At 44.5% G+C, this 18,584-nt stretch overlaps 1 protein-coding gene across 1 annotated transcript; it reads right to left on the bottom strand.

Moving 5' to 3' along the window:
* Nucleotides 1-76: 76 nt before the first annotated feature.
* LOC110504437 (V-type proton ATPase 116 kDa subunit a 3) lies at nt 77-12,007 on the bottom strand. The gene is made up of 20 exons (XM_036969929.2): nt 11,640-12,007; nt 6,003-6,137; nt 5,717-5,795; nt 5,312-5,556; nt 5,139-5,203; nt 4,868-4,994; nt 4,693-4,772; nt 4,482-4,575; nt 4,100-4,312; nt 3,766-3,916; nt 3,494-3,633; nt 3,242-3,399; nt 3,040-3,130; nt 2,827-2,945; nt 2,354-2,567; nt 2,001-2,111; nt 1,796-1,882; nt 1,519-1,639; nt 1,221-1,392; nt 77-1,076 (listed from the first exon to the last, which is right to left on the bottom strand). Exons 2-20 carry the CDS (start codon nt 6,117-6,119, stop codon nt 983-985), a joined length of 2,478 nt encoding a protein of 825 aa, XP_036825824.1. The 5' UTR covers nt 6,120-6,137; nt 11,640-12,007; the 3' UTR covers nt 77-982.
* Between the last annotated feature and the right edge of the window lie 6,577 nt (nt 12,008-18,584).

Genomic DNA, 18,584 nt, shown 5'->3' on the forward strand with positions numbered 1-18,584 from the left:
ATTTAGAAAATGGCCTCGACTCATTTCTACAATAGGAATACCAAGTCACGAAGTAAAACGTACACCCACACAATAATTGTAAGAAAAAAACAGCTTTAATTTTATTTCAGCCAGAGTTTATCACACTGATAGTAAAAACAAAGACATCATGATGTGAACCAGGATACAGAGAATGCGGTAGACTAACAGTTGTTCCTAAAGGCTTGAATATTTTCCATGAGCAGTCTCAGTGACTAATGAACAGATAAGGCCTGATTACAAACATAAAAAATAGATGGGCTCAAAGGCACACAAATCAAGTTTATCTTTGGAAAAATATTGATCTTCATTCAGATGGTTCTCTGCACATAGACAATGTGAATGACATAGTTGAGAAGTTTCCTTTCCATAATCATTAACCGTGTCCAAATAGACATAAGAAACTGGAGGTGTTGAGTACCATGAAGGGTCCCTCACATGACCAATAACAAAAGCAGAGCAACCATCACATCTACTTTGATTCTCTTTCAGACCAGATGTGTTAAGACAACCGGTGTCCTTTATCTTTAGACTTTGAGATCACTTTCATCATGTGTGAAAGTCAAAAGCAACCATTTCCTGAGTTATTCAAACAAACACTATGAAGAAATTACAACAGTTTTCAAATCATGCTTAGAATGATAAACTAAGAGAATGTGAATGATAAAAAACATGTATTGTCTAAATGTACATTACTGGAAGCAACACATGGTCAGTCCATAGAAGGAACAACATAGATATTCTGATCACAACATGCATGCTGAAATGGGCACAAACAATCAATAACATTGCAAAGTCCTCAATGCATTTCTTGGACATTGAACAAGTTCTTCAAACACCAAGCTTTCAATAAAAGAGAGCAATCATTCTCAAATGTGCGGGGGAGCGATAGGTGCAGAGCAAGTGACTGATTGAATAATTAACATAACCATTTGGCAAACATTTAAAACTATCAATAAATTGATCACATAGAGGACGAGGCGTGGATTAGGGAAGAGAAGGCGAAAGGGTTCAGCTTGTAGCCTGTTCCGCTGTAGAACTTATTCTGGAACTCCACCCTAGGAGACAAACAAAGAAAAATCAACAGACAATAATATAATAACATAATATATTAACTCCAATCTTCGTCACACACTCCTCTCGTTCACTCATTCTGTCTTCCCCCCCCCCCAACCATCTCCCTCCATCCCCCAATCTCTTACCAGTGCAGACGTAAGGCATGCAGGAAGGCAGACAGGCCCTCCATGACCAGGAGGATGGAGACTGTCAGCACAGCGAAGAAGGAAAAGACTACAAACAGGACCACAGATCCCACGTAGCCCTGCCCGTTTAGGGCGATACGCATCACCATCACCCAGAGCACCTCTGACAGCTCTGGAGGGACGGAGGGGGAACACACGAAATAGGAGCTACAGCGAGTTAGTACTATTTAAAAATATGAGTCAGTTTGCGGTGAGTCACTACAAATCAGTGGAGAACGAGGGTGTGTGTGTGACTCACGTGCATGTGCAAGACTCAGGGCCCACAGTCGTAGGTAAGAGGCCGTGTTGGAGATGCAGCCTAGACAGTACTCTATGGTGTGGATGGCCTGGTGCATGAACACATCAGCAGCATCAAACTCCTACAGACACAAAGAATGTGCTATTTATTAATTTTTTTAAGGGGGGGGGGGGGGTTGGCTGACTGAGTAATACGTTAAACATGTCACTAGCTAAGCCTCTGCGAACACAGGAATAGAGCTAGCATAGGTAACAGTGTGATAACGCCCCCTTTCCACCTCCTCTCTGTGACTCCCGGTCTCCACCTCTCCCTGATGAGCGTTGATGGAATTGTTCTCGGCTAACAGGGGGCGGCTCTCTCCTGCCTGGAGGACACAGAATCACACCAGACCAACTCACATACTGAAGAAACAAAGTGATGCTAGATACTTACAATAAAATCCATTCACTTAGCAAAAGGTGAGCCAGAGTCAAGTTGCTCACCATGTGCCAGTGGTTCCTCTTGTGTGTGATGTATTGATGGATGGGTTTCCCCAGCAGTAGGACTGGAACAGAACACAGCGCCAGTATCACCAGGACCTTTTGCACCACCATCTACAGTGCAGAGAGCGGGAGTTAGAACATCACCACATAGTGGCAGGTTGTACTCAGGGGTGAGCATGCTACCATACCATTGTTTTCCGAAATATTATGTTTTCAAGGACTCAGCAAACATTAAGCATACTTTAAAACAAGTATCTTGTAGTGAGCCCGTTGTGTGCCCTTCCATACATATACTGTAATCGTCCCAAACAGTGGGAGGTTTCCCTACAAAACACACACACACACACACACACCTGTCCTTTGTAGAGGGGCGGGTTTTCCTTGTTCACTGTGAATAGGAACATGTCTATGAAGTGGATGAGGATGCTGGGGGTGAAGTTAGAGTGGGCCGTGTCAAAGGCCAGCCACTTGAAGATGACCATGAAGACCAGGTAACCAAACAGACACAGCATGAAGAACAGCTCTGGGATCAGTACCAGGAATACACTGCTCAACTGGTTGAAATGTCTGGAGCGAGAGAGAGAAAGAGGGATGGGGGAGAGAAGGATGGGTAGAGAGAAAGAGATGAAAAGAGAGCCAAAGAGGAGGTGGGTGGGTAGAGGGAATCATAGGTTTAAGGGAAAGGAATGCATAGGCAAAGGTATTGGTTTGAGTAGAGAGAGAGTAGGGATAGCAGGAGAGGGACGGTGAGAAAATTAGTAGATTACAGCGATAGTCCCTTGCATTTCAATACACACACACACAAACTAACGCAATGTTCCTTCACTTGTAGTTGAAGAAGGACAGACAGACTCCGAAGGTCATGTGGATCACCCCGATGATGACGGACATCTTCATCTTGTAGGAGTTAAGGAATGTCAGGTGGTTGTTGGACAGACCCCAGATCTGAGGACATCACAGCACAGTTACTCATTATAACTGAGTCATGGAAACAATCACAGGAAGGAGAGAGCGAGAGCAGTGTGGTGGATTTCCATACCGGGTCGATGCCAAAAGGATAGGGTCCTGTAAAAACCCCAGTGATGTTCGGGTCCAGGGACAGGAAGTTGTTCCCTTTAAGAGTTGTTGAACTGAGCGAAAGAGAGATACAGAACTCAAATATTTTAAAAACATACAGGACAATCAGAAAAAGGATTGTGGAGCTGTTACGCAGGTGTGAGTGATGCGGCATGTGTCCTTACCTCCACTCTCCGCTATCGAACATGGGTCGTACGTGCCAGCCGGAGCTGAAGGGGCTGAGTCCTCTGCTGAAACACTCGTTGTAGATGGCCCCAGTGTAGACAGAGAACAGTCCCATCAACAGGATCAGATAGCGTCCTCCAAACATCATCCGCCAGATCTAAACCACACAGAGACGTTATATTAGGACTGTTCCTCTCAAATCAGTAGAATTGTCACTGTGTATGAAAGAGTGTGACGCATGTGTGCGCAACCTCATTGGTGTTGTTCCGGAGTTTGGGGTCCTTCTCCTCCAGGACCATCCAGAGGGCAGCCAGGAACATCAGCAGGCCGTGACCAACGTCCCCAAACATCACCGCAAACAGGAAGGGGAACGTGATGATGGTGTACACGGCTATGGAGAACGGGAAGAGGGTTGAGCGAGAGAACGAGAGATAATATTACTGATCATTTACATTTACTAGAGGTGGTTCTTCCCTGGGTTGGTCTGTTGGCGGTTTGAAGTGATACGTGTATTGATTGATACCTGGGTTAACCTCACGGTAACTGGCCACTCCATAAGCCTCTACGATGCTCTGAAAGCCGGCCGTGAAGGAGTTGGTAGGGAACAGGGTGGGAGGAGGGGTGGAGCATGGGAGGCGGTTGTAGAACGAGTCCATCCCACTGCCACTCTTCCTCTGATAGGGGGAGAGCCAGAGAGAAAATGAAGGGGCTTAAAGTCACACACTTTTGGGGTACGTTGAAAATGACATCCATTCCTCAGTTTAAACAGCATGACCAAAGACAACCCTCTCTTGTTGCCTTGCATCTTGCTTGGATACTCAATCTCCCCTTCTCCCTCTCTCTTTCCCCTCCCTCACCCCTCCTTCTCTCAGGGCACTCTGTAGTTCAGGCAGCTTGCTGACGGGACACCAGGCTTCAGCAATCAGACACTTGTCGGTGACGGAGGGGCTGCAGAGGTTCAGCACAGCCTGGACAGCCTTAGACTTCTGGACCCGCACCTTCCACTGGGGCAGCACAGCTACAGCACGCACCAACAGCTGCTGGAGGTAGTGCTCTGTCTGGGACAGGACCTGGGGTAGGAGGGAGGACGAGGGATGGATTAGAGATGGAGTGTGAGGCAACTTTAAAAGTAAATGTTCGCTCACTGTTTGCTGTTCCCAATGTGATTCTTATCGAAGTTGGAGATACAGCCACACAGATGAAGATTAATGCATTTTATCCAGTGGTAGTCTGCCTTACAGATTTCATGTCTTCAATTCTGCCCTGCAATCCCTGGAGAATCTCCTCTCTCTCCGTGGGGCTGTCGGGGTACACAAATGTCTGTGTGTGGAAGCTGGGAATGAAAGTTATTGAGGTGCAAGAAAGACACGGGTCATTAAACAAGCATAAACATGAACCACTGCAATGTGTCAAATATCACAACGAAGGAGAAGTGGACAGGTTTACTCACCAATCACAGATCTTCTTGACCTTCTGTCCGATCTGATCTCCCCAGTAGGATATGAGGAACACCGTCCACTGCATCTCCCCCTGCCATCACATATTAGAAGCGTTGACTCACTGACCATCTTACTTGCTACTCTACTTTTACTATAGAGCTCCTCTTCCTTTCTTCCTCTCCTCACCGTGACAGGATTCTCTAGTTGCTCCTCCATCTCTCTGAAGTCCACGATGATGTAACCACGGCACGCTCGCCATAGCAATCGCTCGAACGAAGGGACTTTCCAGGGGTGGACCACACCGGCCACAAAACTGCAAACGAGAGAGGGAAACAAGGTAAGTTGGCATAAAGAGTATGTTGACCAACTGGAATATGGAAATCAGTCATTGTCCAGAGCCAATGTAAAAAAAATAAGTGGAAAGACACTGGCAATCGCTTTGACCAATGAGGTTTACCTGAGGTGGACATCCTGTCGGTTAGGCTCCAATATGCCTACTGTTTCCAGTGGAGGTGGGGGACCCTGTGAGAGGGAACAATAAAAATAGTCATGATTGTAGTGCTCCACTTTAATACAGCCAAACAGTAGTTGTAGTTATAAGGGGGTGGGTCTGGGTGGTGTAGTTCTGACCTGTGAGGAGGTGAGGGAGTGGGTCTGGGTGAGAACCCCTTTGTATTGGCTGAGCTGGGTCATCTGGGCTCTGAGACTGTCTCTGTTCCTGGACACCTCTTTGAGCTCCCTGGCCAGCCTCTCACTCTCTTCCTCAATGGTGAGTAGGTCTCTGGGCTGGGGGGCTGAGGGTGTCGGGCAGGGGGAAGGGAGGGGGCCATGGAGGGGGGGCCACAGAGACCGATTGATCTCCTGCTCCAGGAACGCTGAGTGGAGAGAAGGATGAAAAGAGAGAGATGGAGGGAAAGATGTAAGGAGAGAAAGTCAAATGCATAGGAGACAAGTGTCAAACATTTTCTTGTATTATGATAGCTTTATTGAGAGGCCTTGTTTTAGGAGCCGATAGTGAGGGATCTAGATACTTACAGAAGGTTTTCTCCAGTTCCTCACATCGTCTCACCTCCCCCACAAACTTCCTCTGGAAGGAGTTGACGTTGGGGTTCAACTGATTCACCACAGAGGGAAGAGTACAACAGACACAGTTAGTTACTCATAAGTTACTCACACGAGGCTTCACTTCACGTCAGCTAATGTCGCTAATTTCAAACTTAACAGCAAGATGGTAGAGACATTAGTTACAGCTACTGTTTCTGAGACAGTCATTCTTAGTGAAGATCCTTGACCTCGTTTGTCTTGTGAGAACAGAACTCACATCTCTGAACTCAACCAGGCCCAGTTCTCCCAGTTCACTGACACAGTTGTAGGCTGAACCAGACTGGAGGAAGAGCTGCACCAGGCACACCTCCTCACTGCGGAACATAGAACCCATCGCCACCTAGAGATAGGCCTAGAGGGAGAGGGAAAGGGGGGGAGAGTAAGAAGGTAAAGAGACAGGGAGATGAAAAGGAGATAGAAGCAGTGAATAGATAAAAGTAGTGAAGGATGAGGTGAGAGAGAAATGGTATTAGTGTATGGCGGTTGCTTCAAAAATCAGGTGACCGCTGACAGTTGCAGATAAGGGAAAGACAAAGTGCATTCTTCCCCCTATGACTAACTGAAAAAGTCACATGAATTGCGACAGTGGAATTTCCACTCAAGCTACACTTCACAACGAATTCAATTCTGACCACAAGTCAGTGCAAAGGCGTCAATACACCACACTTGATGTGGGTCACTAAAATAGGTTAAACCATATCGACATTTAGACTGGGGAGAGACTGAACCAAGATAATCCGTGTACATTTTGGCCAATTGATTATTTATTTAAAAAAAATGTTTGTTCCAGTTTTTGGCATATAAAAACTTGATATTTAGAATTTCACAAGTGGGTTGGGTTAAATGTGGAATGTCTGTCACTAGCCAAATGCAAACAAACACTTCCTGTTCCTTCAAAATAGCAGTTCACCCGTAACCTAATTTTATTAAATCTAAAGTAATCTATTAATACATCTGTCAATCCTGATAGGTATATTTCTCAATTTCTATTAAAGATAGTCACAACAATTTAATTCATACTTTTGTATCACTACGCTTTGTTTAAGGTTACATTGCATTTTACCCACCAACCAGCAGTCAAATCCTTGCTTCCTCTGTCTTCATTTCACAGGGTACCAGTACAGAGTCGATGTGCAGGGGTACAAGGTAATTGTGGTTGATATGTACAGTTAAAGTCGAAAGTTTACATACACCTTAGCCAAATACATTTATACTCAGTTTCACAATTCCTGACATTTAATCCTAGTAAAAATTCCCGGTCTTCGGTCAGTTGGGATCCCCACTTTATTTTAAGAATGTGAAATGTCAGAATAATAGTAGAGAAAATTATTTATTTCAGCTTTTATTTCTTTCATCAAATTCCCAGTGGGGCAGAAGTTTACATACACTCAATTAGTATTTGGTAGCATTGCCTTTAAATTGATTGACTTGGGTCAAATGTTTTGGGTAGCCTTCCACAAGCTTCCCACAATAAGTTGTGAATTTTGGCCCATTCCTCCTGACAGAGCTGGTGTAACTGAGTCAGGTTTGTATGCCTCCTTGCTCGCACATGCTTTTTCAGTTCTGCCCACTAATTTTATATAGGATTGAGGTCAGGGCTTTGTGATGGCCACTCCAATACCTTGACGTTGTTGTCCATTTTGCCACAACTTTGGAAGTATGCTTGGGGTCATTGTCCATTTGGAAGACCTATTTGCGACCAAGCTTTAACTTCCTGACTGATGTCTTAAGATGTTGCTATCCACATAATTGTCCTACCTCATGATGCCATCTCTTTTGTGAAGTGCACTAGTCCCTCCTGCAGCAAAGCACCCCCACAACATGATGCTGCCACCCTGAGCTTCACGGTTGAAGGTGTTCTTTGGCTTGCAAGCCTCCCCTTTTTTCCTCCAAACATAACAATGGTCATTATGGCCAAACAGTTCTATTTTTGTTTCATCAGACCAGAGGACATTTCTCCAAAAAGTATGATCTTTGTCCCCATGTGCAGTTGCAAACCATAGTCTGGCTTTTTTATGGCAGTTTTGGAGCAATGGCTTCTTCCTTGCCTTTCAGGTTATGTCGATATAGGACTCATTTTACTGTGGATATAGATACTTTTGACCCCGTTTCCTCCAGCATCTTCACGAGGTCCTTTGCTGTTGTTCTGGGATGGATTTGCACTTTTCACACCAAAGTGCATTCATCTCTAGGAGACAGAATGTGTCTCCTTCCTGAGCGGTATGACGGCTGCGTGTTCCCATGGTGTTTATACTTGCGTACTATTGTTTGTATAGACGAACGTGGTACCTTCAGGCGTTTGGAAATTGCTCCCAAGGATGAACCAGACTTGTGGAGGTCTACAATTTTTTTTCCTGAGGTCTTGGCTGATTTCTTTTTGATTTTCTCATGATGTCAAGCAAAGAGGCACTGAGTTTGAAGGTAGGCCTTGAAATACATCCACAGGTACACCTCCAATTGACTCAAATTATGTCAATTAGCCTATCAGAAGCTTCTAAAGCCATGACATCCTTTTCTGGAATTTTCCAAGCTGTTAAAAGGCACAGTCAACTTAGTGTATGTAAACTTCTGACCCACTGGAATTGTAATACAGTGAATTATAAGTGAAATAATCTGTAAACAATTGTTGGAAAAATTACTTGTGTCATGCACACAGTAGATGTCCTAACCGACTTGCCAAAACTATAGTTTGTTAAGAAAAACGAGTTTTAATGACTCCAACCTAAGTGTATGCATATTTCCGACTTCAACTGTACATGCAGGAATGTACTGACTAAAAACTTTACTAGCCGTCAAATCCTCTTTCCTTGTTTCCTTCATTCCTCACCATCTCAAAGCACATTGGGTGAGAGGATTGAAGGTTCCTCCCCTCGGGCCGCCTCCTCCTCCGATGTGCTTTGAAAGAGGCGAGGGATGGAGGAAACAAGGACGGAGGAAACAAGGATTTGACTGCTAGTGGGCAGGTCTGTAAAATACAATATAACCATGAAGAAAGAATGGTAATAAAATAGTCTCTGTGTGTGTCACTCCTACTTATCATCTGCCATTTCAACGCTGTAAATACCAACAGGGTTCCAATTGAGTCCAGGATTAATAGCTACTCATTAAGAACCCCCAGAATCATTGTTAATATCCATTAAAGCACACATCTGATTGTCAATACAGATGAGTTTTAGGTCTTCATATGTGAGAGTGTTTAAAAGATTGGACATTTCTAAAATAATTTGTGTTCACTGTGGCACAACAAACTGGTGTGAGGAGTCTAAATCAGATGACAGGGTCTGTGTCCCTTGATAGGACAGAGGGAAGCGACCCGTGCACTTGTCTCATGAAAACACATTGCACAACGTGATATACAAGCTACGATCCATGATATTCCCGATAAGAAAATACACTGACAACAATTCAATACAAAGATAAATAATCTCCAAAATGATTTATTCAACTGAGCCTTTTCCAATAAAACCATTCAAAATAGGCTACTAAAGCATTATTTGGCCACAGTGGATCATCAGCTTCATTAAAGAAAATAAGTTATGGATTGTTTTAAAATCGCATTGCTGACAGTCGTAAGGAAAGGCAACGCACGCAGCAAAGACCAAATACATGATTGTTGAGTTGCGTTCAGTCAACAGTAGAGAACCAGCCAGGCATATCGCAATATGCAAATGGTTATTGCTGTAAAGAGAAGAAAATGAAAAGAATATTCTGTATTTTAGATGTAAAAATTCTCAATTTAACCGAGCGAACAACAGTATAGTCTATTTTATTGGCACCAACAGAGAGCATCAGCAATTTCCCCAACCACTCTTTATCATTGTTGGGTCAGTACCACTTAAAGGTTTGTTTTTGGACAATTTCCCCAACCACTCTTTATCATTGTTGGGTCAGTACCACTTAAAGGTTTGTTTTTGGACAACTTCCCCAACCACTCTTTATCATTGTTGGGTCAGTACCACTTAAAAGTTTGTTTTTGGACAATTTCCTCCTCCAGTTTAGATGGATGAAATATTCCATTTGTCTTCCCTTGTCGTATTGTATGTTTATATTGATCCATTTGTCTTCCCTTGTCGTATTGTATGTTTATATTGATCCATTTGTCTTCCCTTGTCGTATTGTATGTTTATATTGATCCATTTGTCTTCCCTTGTCGTATTGTATGTTTATATTGATCCATTTGTCTTCCCTTGTCGTATTGTATGTTTATATTGATCCATTTGTCTTCCCTTGTCGTATTGTATGTTTATATTGATCCATTTCTCAGGTTCAGCATCCCTATAATTTGTCAGATTAAAAATAGATTCTGCTAATGCCTCTAGTCGTATAATTGCATGAAATGTATTTATAAAAATAACTATCTTAACATTGATAGACAAACTACTAGCTATTAATAGATGACTAAATAGATAGTAGATGAATAGAAGCTTCAATGGCCTCCAACTGCACTTAAATGCAGGGGAAACTAAATGCATGCTATTCAACTGATCATTGCCCGCACCTGCTCGCCTGACCAGCATCACTACTCTGGACGGCTCCGACTTAGAAAACGTGGACAACTACCTAGGTGTCTGGTTAGACTGGAAACTCTCCTTCCAGACTCACATCAAACATCTCCAATCCAAAGTTAAATCTAGAATTGGCTTCCTATAATCGCAACAAAGCATCCAACACTCTACTCAACAATCTGGATGCAGTCTATCACAGTGCCATCCGTTTTGTCACCAAATACACAACCCACCATTGCGACCTGTACGCTCTCGTTGGTTGGCCCTCGCTTCGCCAAACCCACTGGCTACAGGTCATCTACAAGTCTCTGCTAGGTAAAGCCCCACCTTATCTCAGCTCACTGGTCACCATAGCAGCACCCACTGGTAGCACGCGCTCCAGCAGGTATATCTCACTGGTCACCCACAACGCCAATTCCTCCTTTGGTCGTCTTTCCTTCCAGTTCTCTGCTGCCAATGACTGGAACGAACTGCAAAAATCTCTAAAGCTGGAGACTCATCTCCCTCACTAGCTTTAAGCACCAGCTGTCAGAGCAGCTCACAGATCACTGCACATAGCCCATCTATCTACCTACCTCATATAGTATTTATTTATTTATTTATCTTGCTACTTTGCACCCCAGTATCTCTACTTGCACATTCAGCTTCTGCACATCTATCATTCCAGTATTGTAATTACTTCGCCACAATGGCCTATTTATTGCCTTAACTCCCTTATCTTACCTCATTTGCACTCACTGTATATAGACTTTTTGTTTTCTTTTGTTCTACTGTATTATTGACTATGTTTTGTTTATTCCATGTGTAACTGTTGTTGCATGTGGCGAATTGCTTTGCTTTATCTTGGCCAGGTGGCAGTTGCAAATGAGAACTTGTTCTCAACTAGCCTACCTGGTTAAATAAAGGTGAAAAACAAAATGTTAGAACGGTGATAGGTTTGGTTTCGCTTTGCCAGAAAAGGCTCACAAAAGCAAAAAGCCGCAAATTCGTCCAGCGTCAATCAAATTAAAATGTATTAATTTCGCTGGGAGAATTGCATATGTAATCACGAGACATTGTTGTTTGCAACACTGTATCTTATCTGTCCAAGTTGGCAAACGTTGCGCACCCGTCTCTTGTCTGTCAAAAACTAAAAAAGCCGATCCCGTTTTGCCACAACGTTTCCATGCAAGTTACCACAGAAACAATATAAAACTCAATTAACATATAAGGCTAGATATTTCCAATGTCAGCAACTCAAATAGCCCACTAAACTACAGAATGTCCAACTTTGTAGATAGAAAAATATGTTGACCAACCACACACGAATCTATCCTTTGTGAAAGCAGGTAGGAAATATACGATTTTACCTGTTTCCTTCAATCTGTCCAGCTCAATCGAAAACTTTTGTGTTGGCCGCTTGTGAGAGTTGGCTCAAGGCGACAGACCAGAACAAACAGCGTCAAACTAATTTTCACCGGGAAGTCACAAAGTTCCTAAACATACCGTACTGGAGCGTATTCATTTCGCCAATTCTGTTGCAAAACGTTTCTTAAACAGAATCAAATGGGGCGGGATCTATGAGAATGTGTCCAATAGAAACTCACGTTTTCGTTGCTTAACTTTTTCCGTTTGCTATGGTCTTAACAAATGATTACAACCCCGCCCTGTCTTTGGTGAAATTATTTGGGTAGTACTGAGAGCACTTCCCATTCGGTGGCTTTATGTCACGTTACTTGTTCTCACGTGACGATAGATACATTTTGAGTGTCAAATAACCTTCCCCCCAGACTTTATTTGCATAGGGGAAGATAGGTCAGAGGCCTGTGGACAGTTGACAAATATAAATGTAAAAACATTTAGGATTTTCTGCCCTGCATGCAAGTATAGTATAAAACGTCTATATTATTCCCCTATCACCTCAGCCCAAATTTCAGTGTCTTCAGAAAGTATTCACACCGCTTGACATTTTCCAAATTTTGTTGTGTTACAAAATGGGATTATCATGGATTTGTCCTTTTTTCAACAATCTGCACAAAATCCTCTGTCAAAACGAACATTTGTAAAAAATAAAAATATATATTTTTTAAAAGTGATAAAAAATAAAACACTAATATATCTTGATTAGATAAGTATTCAACCGCCTGAATTTGGGCTCTCCTCCCAGAGTAAGACATTTAAGTGTGTTAACCCTCGCAAGGCTGTTGGCCCAGACTGTATCCCTAGCCGCGTCCTCAGAGCGCGTCCTCAAACCCGTTCCTTTTACTCTCGGTTCCGAACGTACTAGACAACCAGTTCTTATAACCTTTAGCCGTACCCTTATCCTACTCCTCCTCTGTTCCTCTGGTGATGTAGATGTTAATCCAGTCCCTGCAGTGCCTAGCTCCACTCCCATTCCCCAGGTGCTCTCATTTGTTGACTTATGTAACCATAAAAGCCTTGGTTTCATGCATGTTAACATTAGAAGCCTCCTCCCTAAGTTTGTTTTATTCACTGCTTTAGCACACTCTGCCAACAGCGATGTCCTAGCTGTGTCTGAATCCTGGCATAGGAAGACCACCAAAAACCCTGAAATTTCTATCCCAACTACAACATTTTCCAACAAGCTAGAACTGCCAAAGGGGGCGGAGCTGCAATCTACTGCAGAGATAGCCTGCAGAGTTCTGTCTTACTATCCAGGTCTGTACCCAAACAATTCGAGCTTCTACTTCTAAAAATTCACCTTTCCATAAACAAGTCTCTCACTGTTGCCGCTTGCTATAGACCACCCTCTGCCTGCATCCGTAATGGGTCTGCGGTCAAACGACCATCCCTCATCACTGTCAAACGCTCCCTAAAAAACTTCAGCGATCAGGCCTTTCTAAATGACTTGGCCCGGGTATCCTGGAAGGATATTGACCTCATGGCGTCAGTAGAGGATGCCTGGATATTCTTTAAAAGTGCCTTCCTTACCATCTTAAATAAGCATGCCCCATTCCAAAAAATTTGAACCAGGAACAGATATAGCCCATGGTTCACTCCAGACCTGACTGCCCTTGACCAGCACAAAAACATCCTGTGGCGTACTGCATTAGCATCGAATAGCCCCTGTCAAATGCAACTTTTCAGGGAAGTTAGGAACCAATATACACAGGCAGTTAGGAAAGCAAAGGCTAGGTTTTTCAAACATAAATTTGCATCCTTTAGCACAAACTCAAAAAAGATCTGGGACACTGTAAAGTCCATGGAGAATAAGAGCACCTCCTCTCAGCTTCCCACTGCACTGAGGCTAGGAAACATGGTCACCACCAATAAATCCAAGATAATTGAGAATTTCAATAAAAAAAAATATACAAATTCTGGACCCTCTCTCTAAAATTATCATCCAAAAATGTTGCAACCCATCATCTGACATTCCCAAAGATTGGTAAACTGCCACGGTCATCCCCCTCTTCAAAAGGGGGAGACACTCTAGACCCAAAACTGCTACAGACATATCTATCCTACACTGCCTTTCTAAGGTCTTCGATAGCCAAGTTAACAAAGATTACCAACCATTTTGAATCCTACCGTACCTTCTCTGCTATGCAATCTGGTTTCAGAGCTAGTCATGGGTGCACCTCAACCACGCTCAAGGTGCTAAACGATATCATAATCGCCATCGATAAGAGACAATACTGCGCAGCCGTATTCGTCGACCTGGCCAAGGCTTTCGACTCTGTCAATCACCACATTCTTATCGGCAGACTCAACAGCCTTGGTTTCTCAAATGACTGCCTCGCCTGGTTCACCAACTACTTCTCTGATAGAGTTCAGTGTGCCAAATCGGAGGGCCTGTTGTCCGGACCTCTGGCAGGCTCTATGGGGGTGCCACAGGGTTCAATTCTCGAGCTGACTCTCTTCTCTGTATATATCAAGGATGTCGCTCTTGCTGCTAGTGATTCTCTGATCCACCTCTATGCAGACGACACAATTCTGTATACTTCTGGCCCTTCTTTGGATACTGTGTTAACTAACATCCAGACGAGCTTCAATGCCATACAACTCTCCTTCTGTGGCCTCCAACTGCTCTTAAATGCAAGTAAAACTATAAACGAAATGCATGCTCTCCAACCGATCGCTGCCCGCACCTGCCCGCCCGTCCAGCATCACTACTCTGGACGATTCTGACTTAGAATATGTGGACAACTACAAATACCTAGGTGTCTGGTTAGACTGTAAACTCTCCTTCCAAACTCACATTAAGCTTCTCCAATCCTAAATTAAATCTAGACCCGGCTTCCTATTTCGCAACAAAGCATCCTTTACTCACGCTGCCAAACATACCCTCGTAAAACTGACTATCCTACCGATCCTCGACTTCGGCGATGTCATTTACAAAATAGCATCCAACACTCTACTCAGCAAATTGGATGCAGTCTATCACAGTGCCATCCGTTTTGTCACCAAAGCCCCATATACTACCCACCACTGCGACCTGTACACTCTCGTTGGCTGGCCCTCACTTCATACTCGTCGCCAAACCCACTGACTCCAGGTCATCTACAAGAATTTGCTAGGTAAAGCCCCACCTTATCTCAGCTCACTGGCCACCATAGCAGCACCCACCCGTAGCACGCACTCCAGCAGCTAAATTTCACTGGTCACCCCTGAAGCCAATTCCTCCTTTGGCCGCCTTTCCTTCCAGTTCTCTGCTGCCAATGACTGGAACGAATTGCAAAAATCACTGAAGCTGGAGACTCATATCTTCCTCACTAACTTTAAGCACCAGATGTCAGAGCAGCTCACAGATCACTGCACCTGTGATTTTTTTGCTCCTTTGCACCCCAGTATCTCTATTTGCACATTCATCTTCTGCACATCTACCACTCCAGTGTTTAATTGCTATATTGTAATTACTTCACCACTATGGCCTATTTAAATAAAGGTGATATAAAAAATATTTAAAAAATAAATAAATACAAATGTGCAGACCAGCTAGCTGGACTGTTTACGGACATACTCAATGTCTCCCTATCCCAGTCTGCTGTTCCCACTTGCTTCAAGATGTCCACCATTGTTCCTGTACCCAAGAAAACAAAGGTAACTGAACTAAATTACTATCAACCAAAAGCACTAACTGCTTTGAGAGGCTAGTTAAGGATCATATCTCCTCCACCTTACCTGACATCCTAGACCCACTTCAATTTGCATACCGCCCTAATATATCCACAGATGGAGTCACCGTCGCACTGCCCTATCTCAAATGGACAATAGGAATACCTATGTAAGAATGCTGGCTCCCAAGTGGCGCAGCGCTCTAAGGCACTACATCTCAGTGCTAGAGGCATCACTACAGACCCTGGTTCGATTCCAGGCTGTATCACAACCGGCTTTGATTGGGAGTCCCATAGGGCGGCGCACAATTGGCCCAGCGTCATCCTTGTTAGGGTTTGGTCCGGGTAGGCCTAAGAATTTGTTCTGAACTGACTTGCCTAGTTAAATAAAGGTTAAATTAAAAAAAATTAAGCTCGTAGCCCTGGGTCCATTGGGTGTGCAATTGGGTCTTGGACTTCCTGACGGGCCTCCCCCAGGTGGTGAAGGTAGGAAACCACACCTCCACTACGCTTATCCTCAACACTGGACTACGCTTATCCTCAACACTGGGGCCCCACAAGGGCGTGCTCAGCCCCTCCTGTACTCCCTGTTCCTCCATGACTGAGTGTCCACGCTCACCTCCTACACAATCATCAAGTTTGCAGACGACACAACAGGCCTCATTAAGATAACTCCAATTTGCATACCGCCCCAACAGATCCACAGATGATGCAATCTCTACTGCACTCCACACTGCCCTTTCACACCTGGACAAAAGGAGATGTGAGAATGCTATTCATTGACTACAGCTCAGTGTTCAACACCATAGTGCCCTCAAAGCTCATCAATAAGCTAAGGACCCTGGGACTAAACACCTCCCTCTGCAACTGGATCCTGGACTTCCTGACGGGCCACCCCCGGGTGGTAAGGGTAGGTAACAACACATCCGCCACACTGATCCTCAACACAGGGGCCCTTCAGGGGTGCATGCTCAGTCCCCCCTTGTACTCCCTGTTCACTCATGACAGCATGAACAGGCTCGACTACAAAACCATCCTTAAATTTGCCAATGACAACAGTGATCACCTGATGATCGCCGACAACGAGACAGCCTTTAGGGAGGAGGTCAGAGACCTTGCCGTGTGGTGCCAGGACAACAACCTCACCCTCAACATGATCAAGACAAAGGAGATGATTGTGGACTACAGGAAAAAGAGGACTGAGCACACCCCCATTCTCCTCGACAGGGCTGCAGTGGAGCAGGTTGAGAGCTTCAAGTTCCTTGGTGTCCACATCACCAACAAATTAACATGGTCCAAGCATACCATGACAGTCGTTAAGCGGACACGACAAAACCTATCCCCCCTCGGGAGACTGAAAAGATTTGGCATGGGTCTACAGATCCTCAAAAAGTTCTATAGTTGCACCAGAGAGCATCCTGACTGTTTGCATCACTGCCTGGTATGGCAATTGCTCGGCCTCCGACTGCAAGGCACTACAGAGGGTAGTGCGAACGGCCCAGTACATCACTGGGGCCAAGCTTCCTGCCATCCAGGACCTCTATACCAGGCGGTGTCAGAGGAAGGCTATAAAAATTGTCAGACTCCAGCCACCCTAGTCAAAGACTGTTTTCTCTGTTGCCGCACGGCAAGCAGTACCGGAGCGCCAAGTCTAGGTCCAAGAGGCTTCTAAACAGCTTCTACCCCAAGCCATAAGACTCCTGAACATATAGTCAAATGGCTACTCAGACTACTTGCATTGCCCCCCCCCCCCCCCCCCCCTCCCTCCCTCCCCACTGCCAATCTGTTTTCATCTATGCATAGTCACTTTAACTCTACCTACATGTACATACTACCTCAACTAACCAGTGCCCCCGCCCATTGACTCTGTACCGGCACACCCCTATATATATTGTCATTTTTCACTGCTGCCCTGTAATTACTTGTTCCTTTTATCTCTTATTCTTATCAGTATTTTTTTTAACTGAACTGTTAGGGGCTTGTAAGTAAGCATTTCACTGTTGTATTCGGCGCATGTGACTAATACAATTTGATTACCAATGATAACAGGACAGCCGACATGGAGGTGAGGGCCCTGGTGTAGTGCCAGGAAAATAACCTCTAAACGTCAACAAGACAAAGAAACTGATCGTGGACTTCAGGAGACAGTAGAGGAAGCCCACATCGACGGGGCCGCAGTGGAGAAGGTGAAAAGCTTCAAGTTCCTCAAGAGTACACGTCACTGACAATTTGAAATGGTCCACCCACACACAGTGTGGTGAAGGCGGTGCAACAGCGCCTCTTCAACCTTTGGAAATTTGGCTTGGCCTCTAAGACCCTTACACACTTTTACAGATGCAGCATTGAGAGCGTCCTGTCAGGCTGTATCATCACTTGGTACGGCAACTACACCACCCGCAACCGCTGGGCTCTCCAGAGGGTGGTGCGGTCTGCCCAGTTCATCACCAGGAGCACACTGCTTGCCCTCCAGGACACCTTCTGCACCCGATGTCACAGGAAGGCCAAAAATATCAAGGACATCAACCACCCGAGCAACAGCCTGTTCACCCCGCTATCATCCAGAAGGCGAGATCAGTACAAGTGCATTAAAGCTGGGAACGAGACTGAAAAACAGCTTCTACCTCAAGGCCATCATACTGTTAAATAGCCATCACTAGCCATCCACCCAGTAAATAGCCATCCACCCAGTACCCTGCCCTGAACTTAGTGACCGTCACTAGCCGGTTACCACCCGGTTGCTCAACACTGCACGTTAGAGGCTGCTGCCCTATGTACAGTGCATTCGGAAATTATTCAGACCCCTTCCCCTTTTCCACATTTTCTTAAGTTACAGCCTTATTCTAAAATTGATACCACCCCCCCCTCCCTCAATACCCCATAATGACAAAGGGATAACAGGTTTTTAGAACTGTTTGCACATTTATTAAAAATAAAAACCAGATACCTTATTTGCATAAGTATTCAGACCCTTTGCTATGAGACTCAAAAGGTGCACTCTGTTTCTAGGTGATCATCCTTGAGGTGTTCCTACAACTTGGAGTCCACTTGTGGTACATTTAATTGATTGGACATGATTTGGAAAGGCACACTCCTGTTTATATAAGGTCCCACAGTCGACAGTGCATTTCAGAGCAAGAACCAAGCCATAGAGGTCGAAGGGATTGTCCGTAGAACTCCGAAACAGGATTGTGTCGAGGCACAGACCTGGGGAAGGGTACCAAAACATATATGTAGCATTGA

Source organism: Oncorhynchus mykiss, chromosome 25 (assembly GCF_057628025.1).
Source record: "Oncorhynchus mykiss isolate SJ-2025 chromosome 25, ASM5762802v1, whole genome shotgun sequence".
Lineage (NCBI taxonomy): Eukaryota > Metazoa > Chordata > Actinopteri > Salmoniformes > Salmonidae > Oncorhynchus > Oncorhynchus mykiss.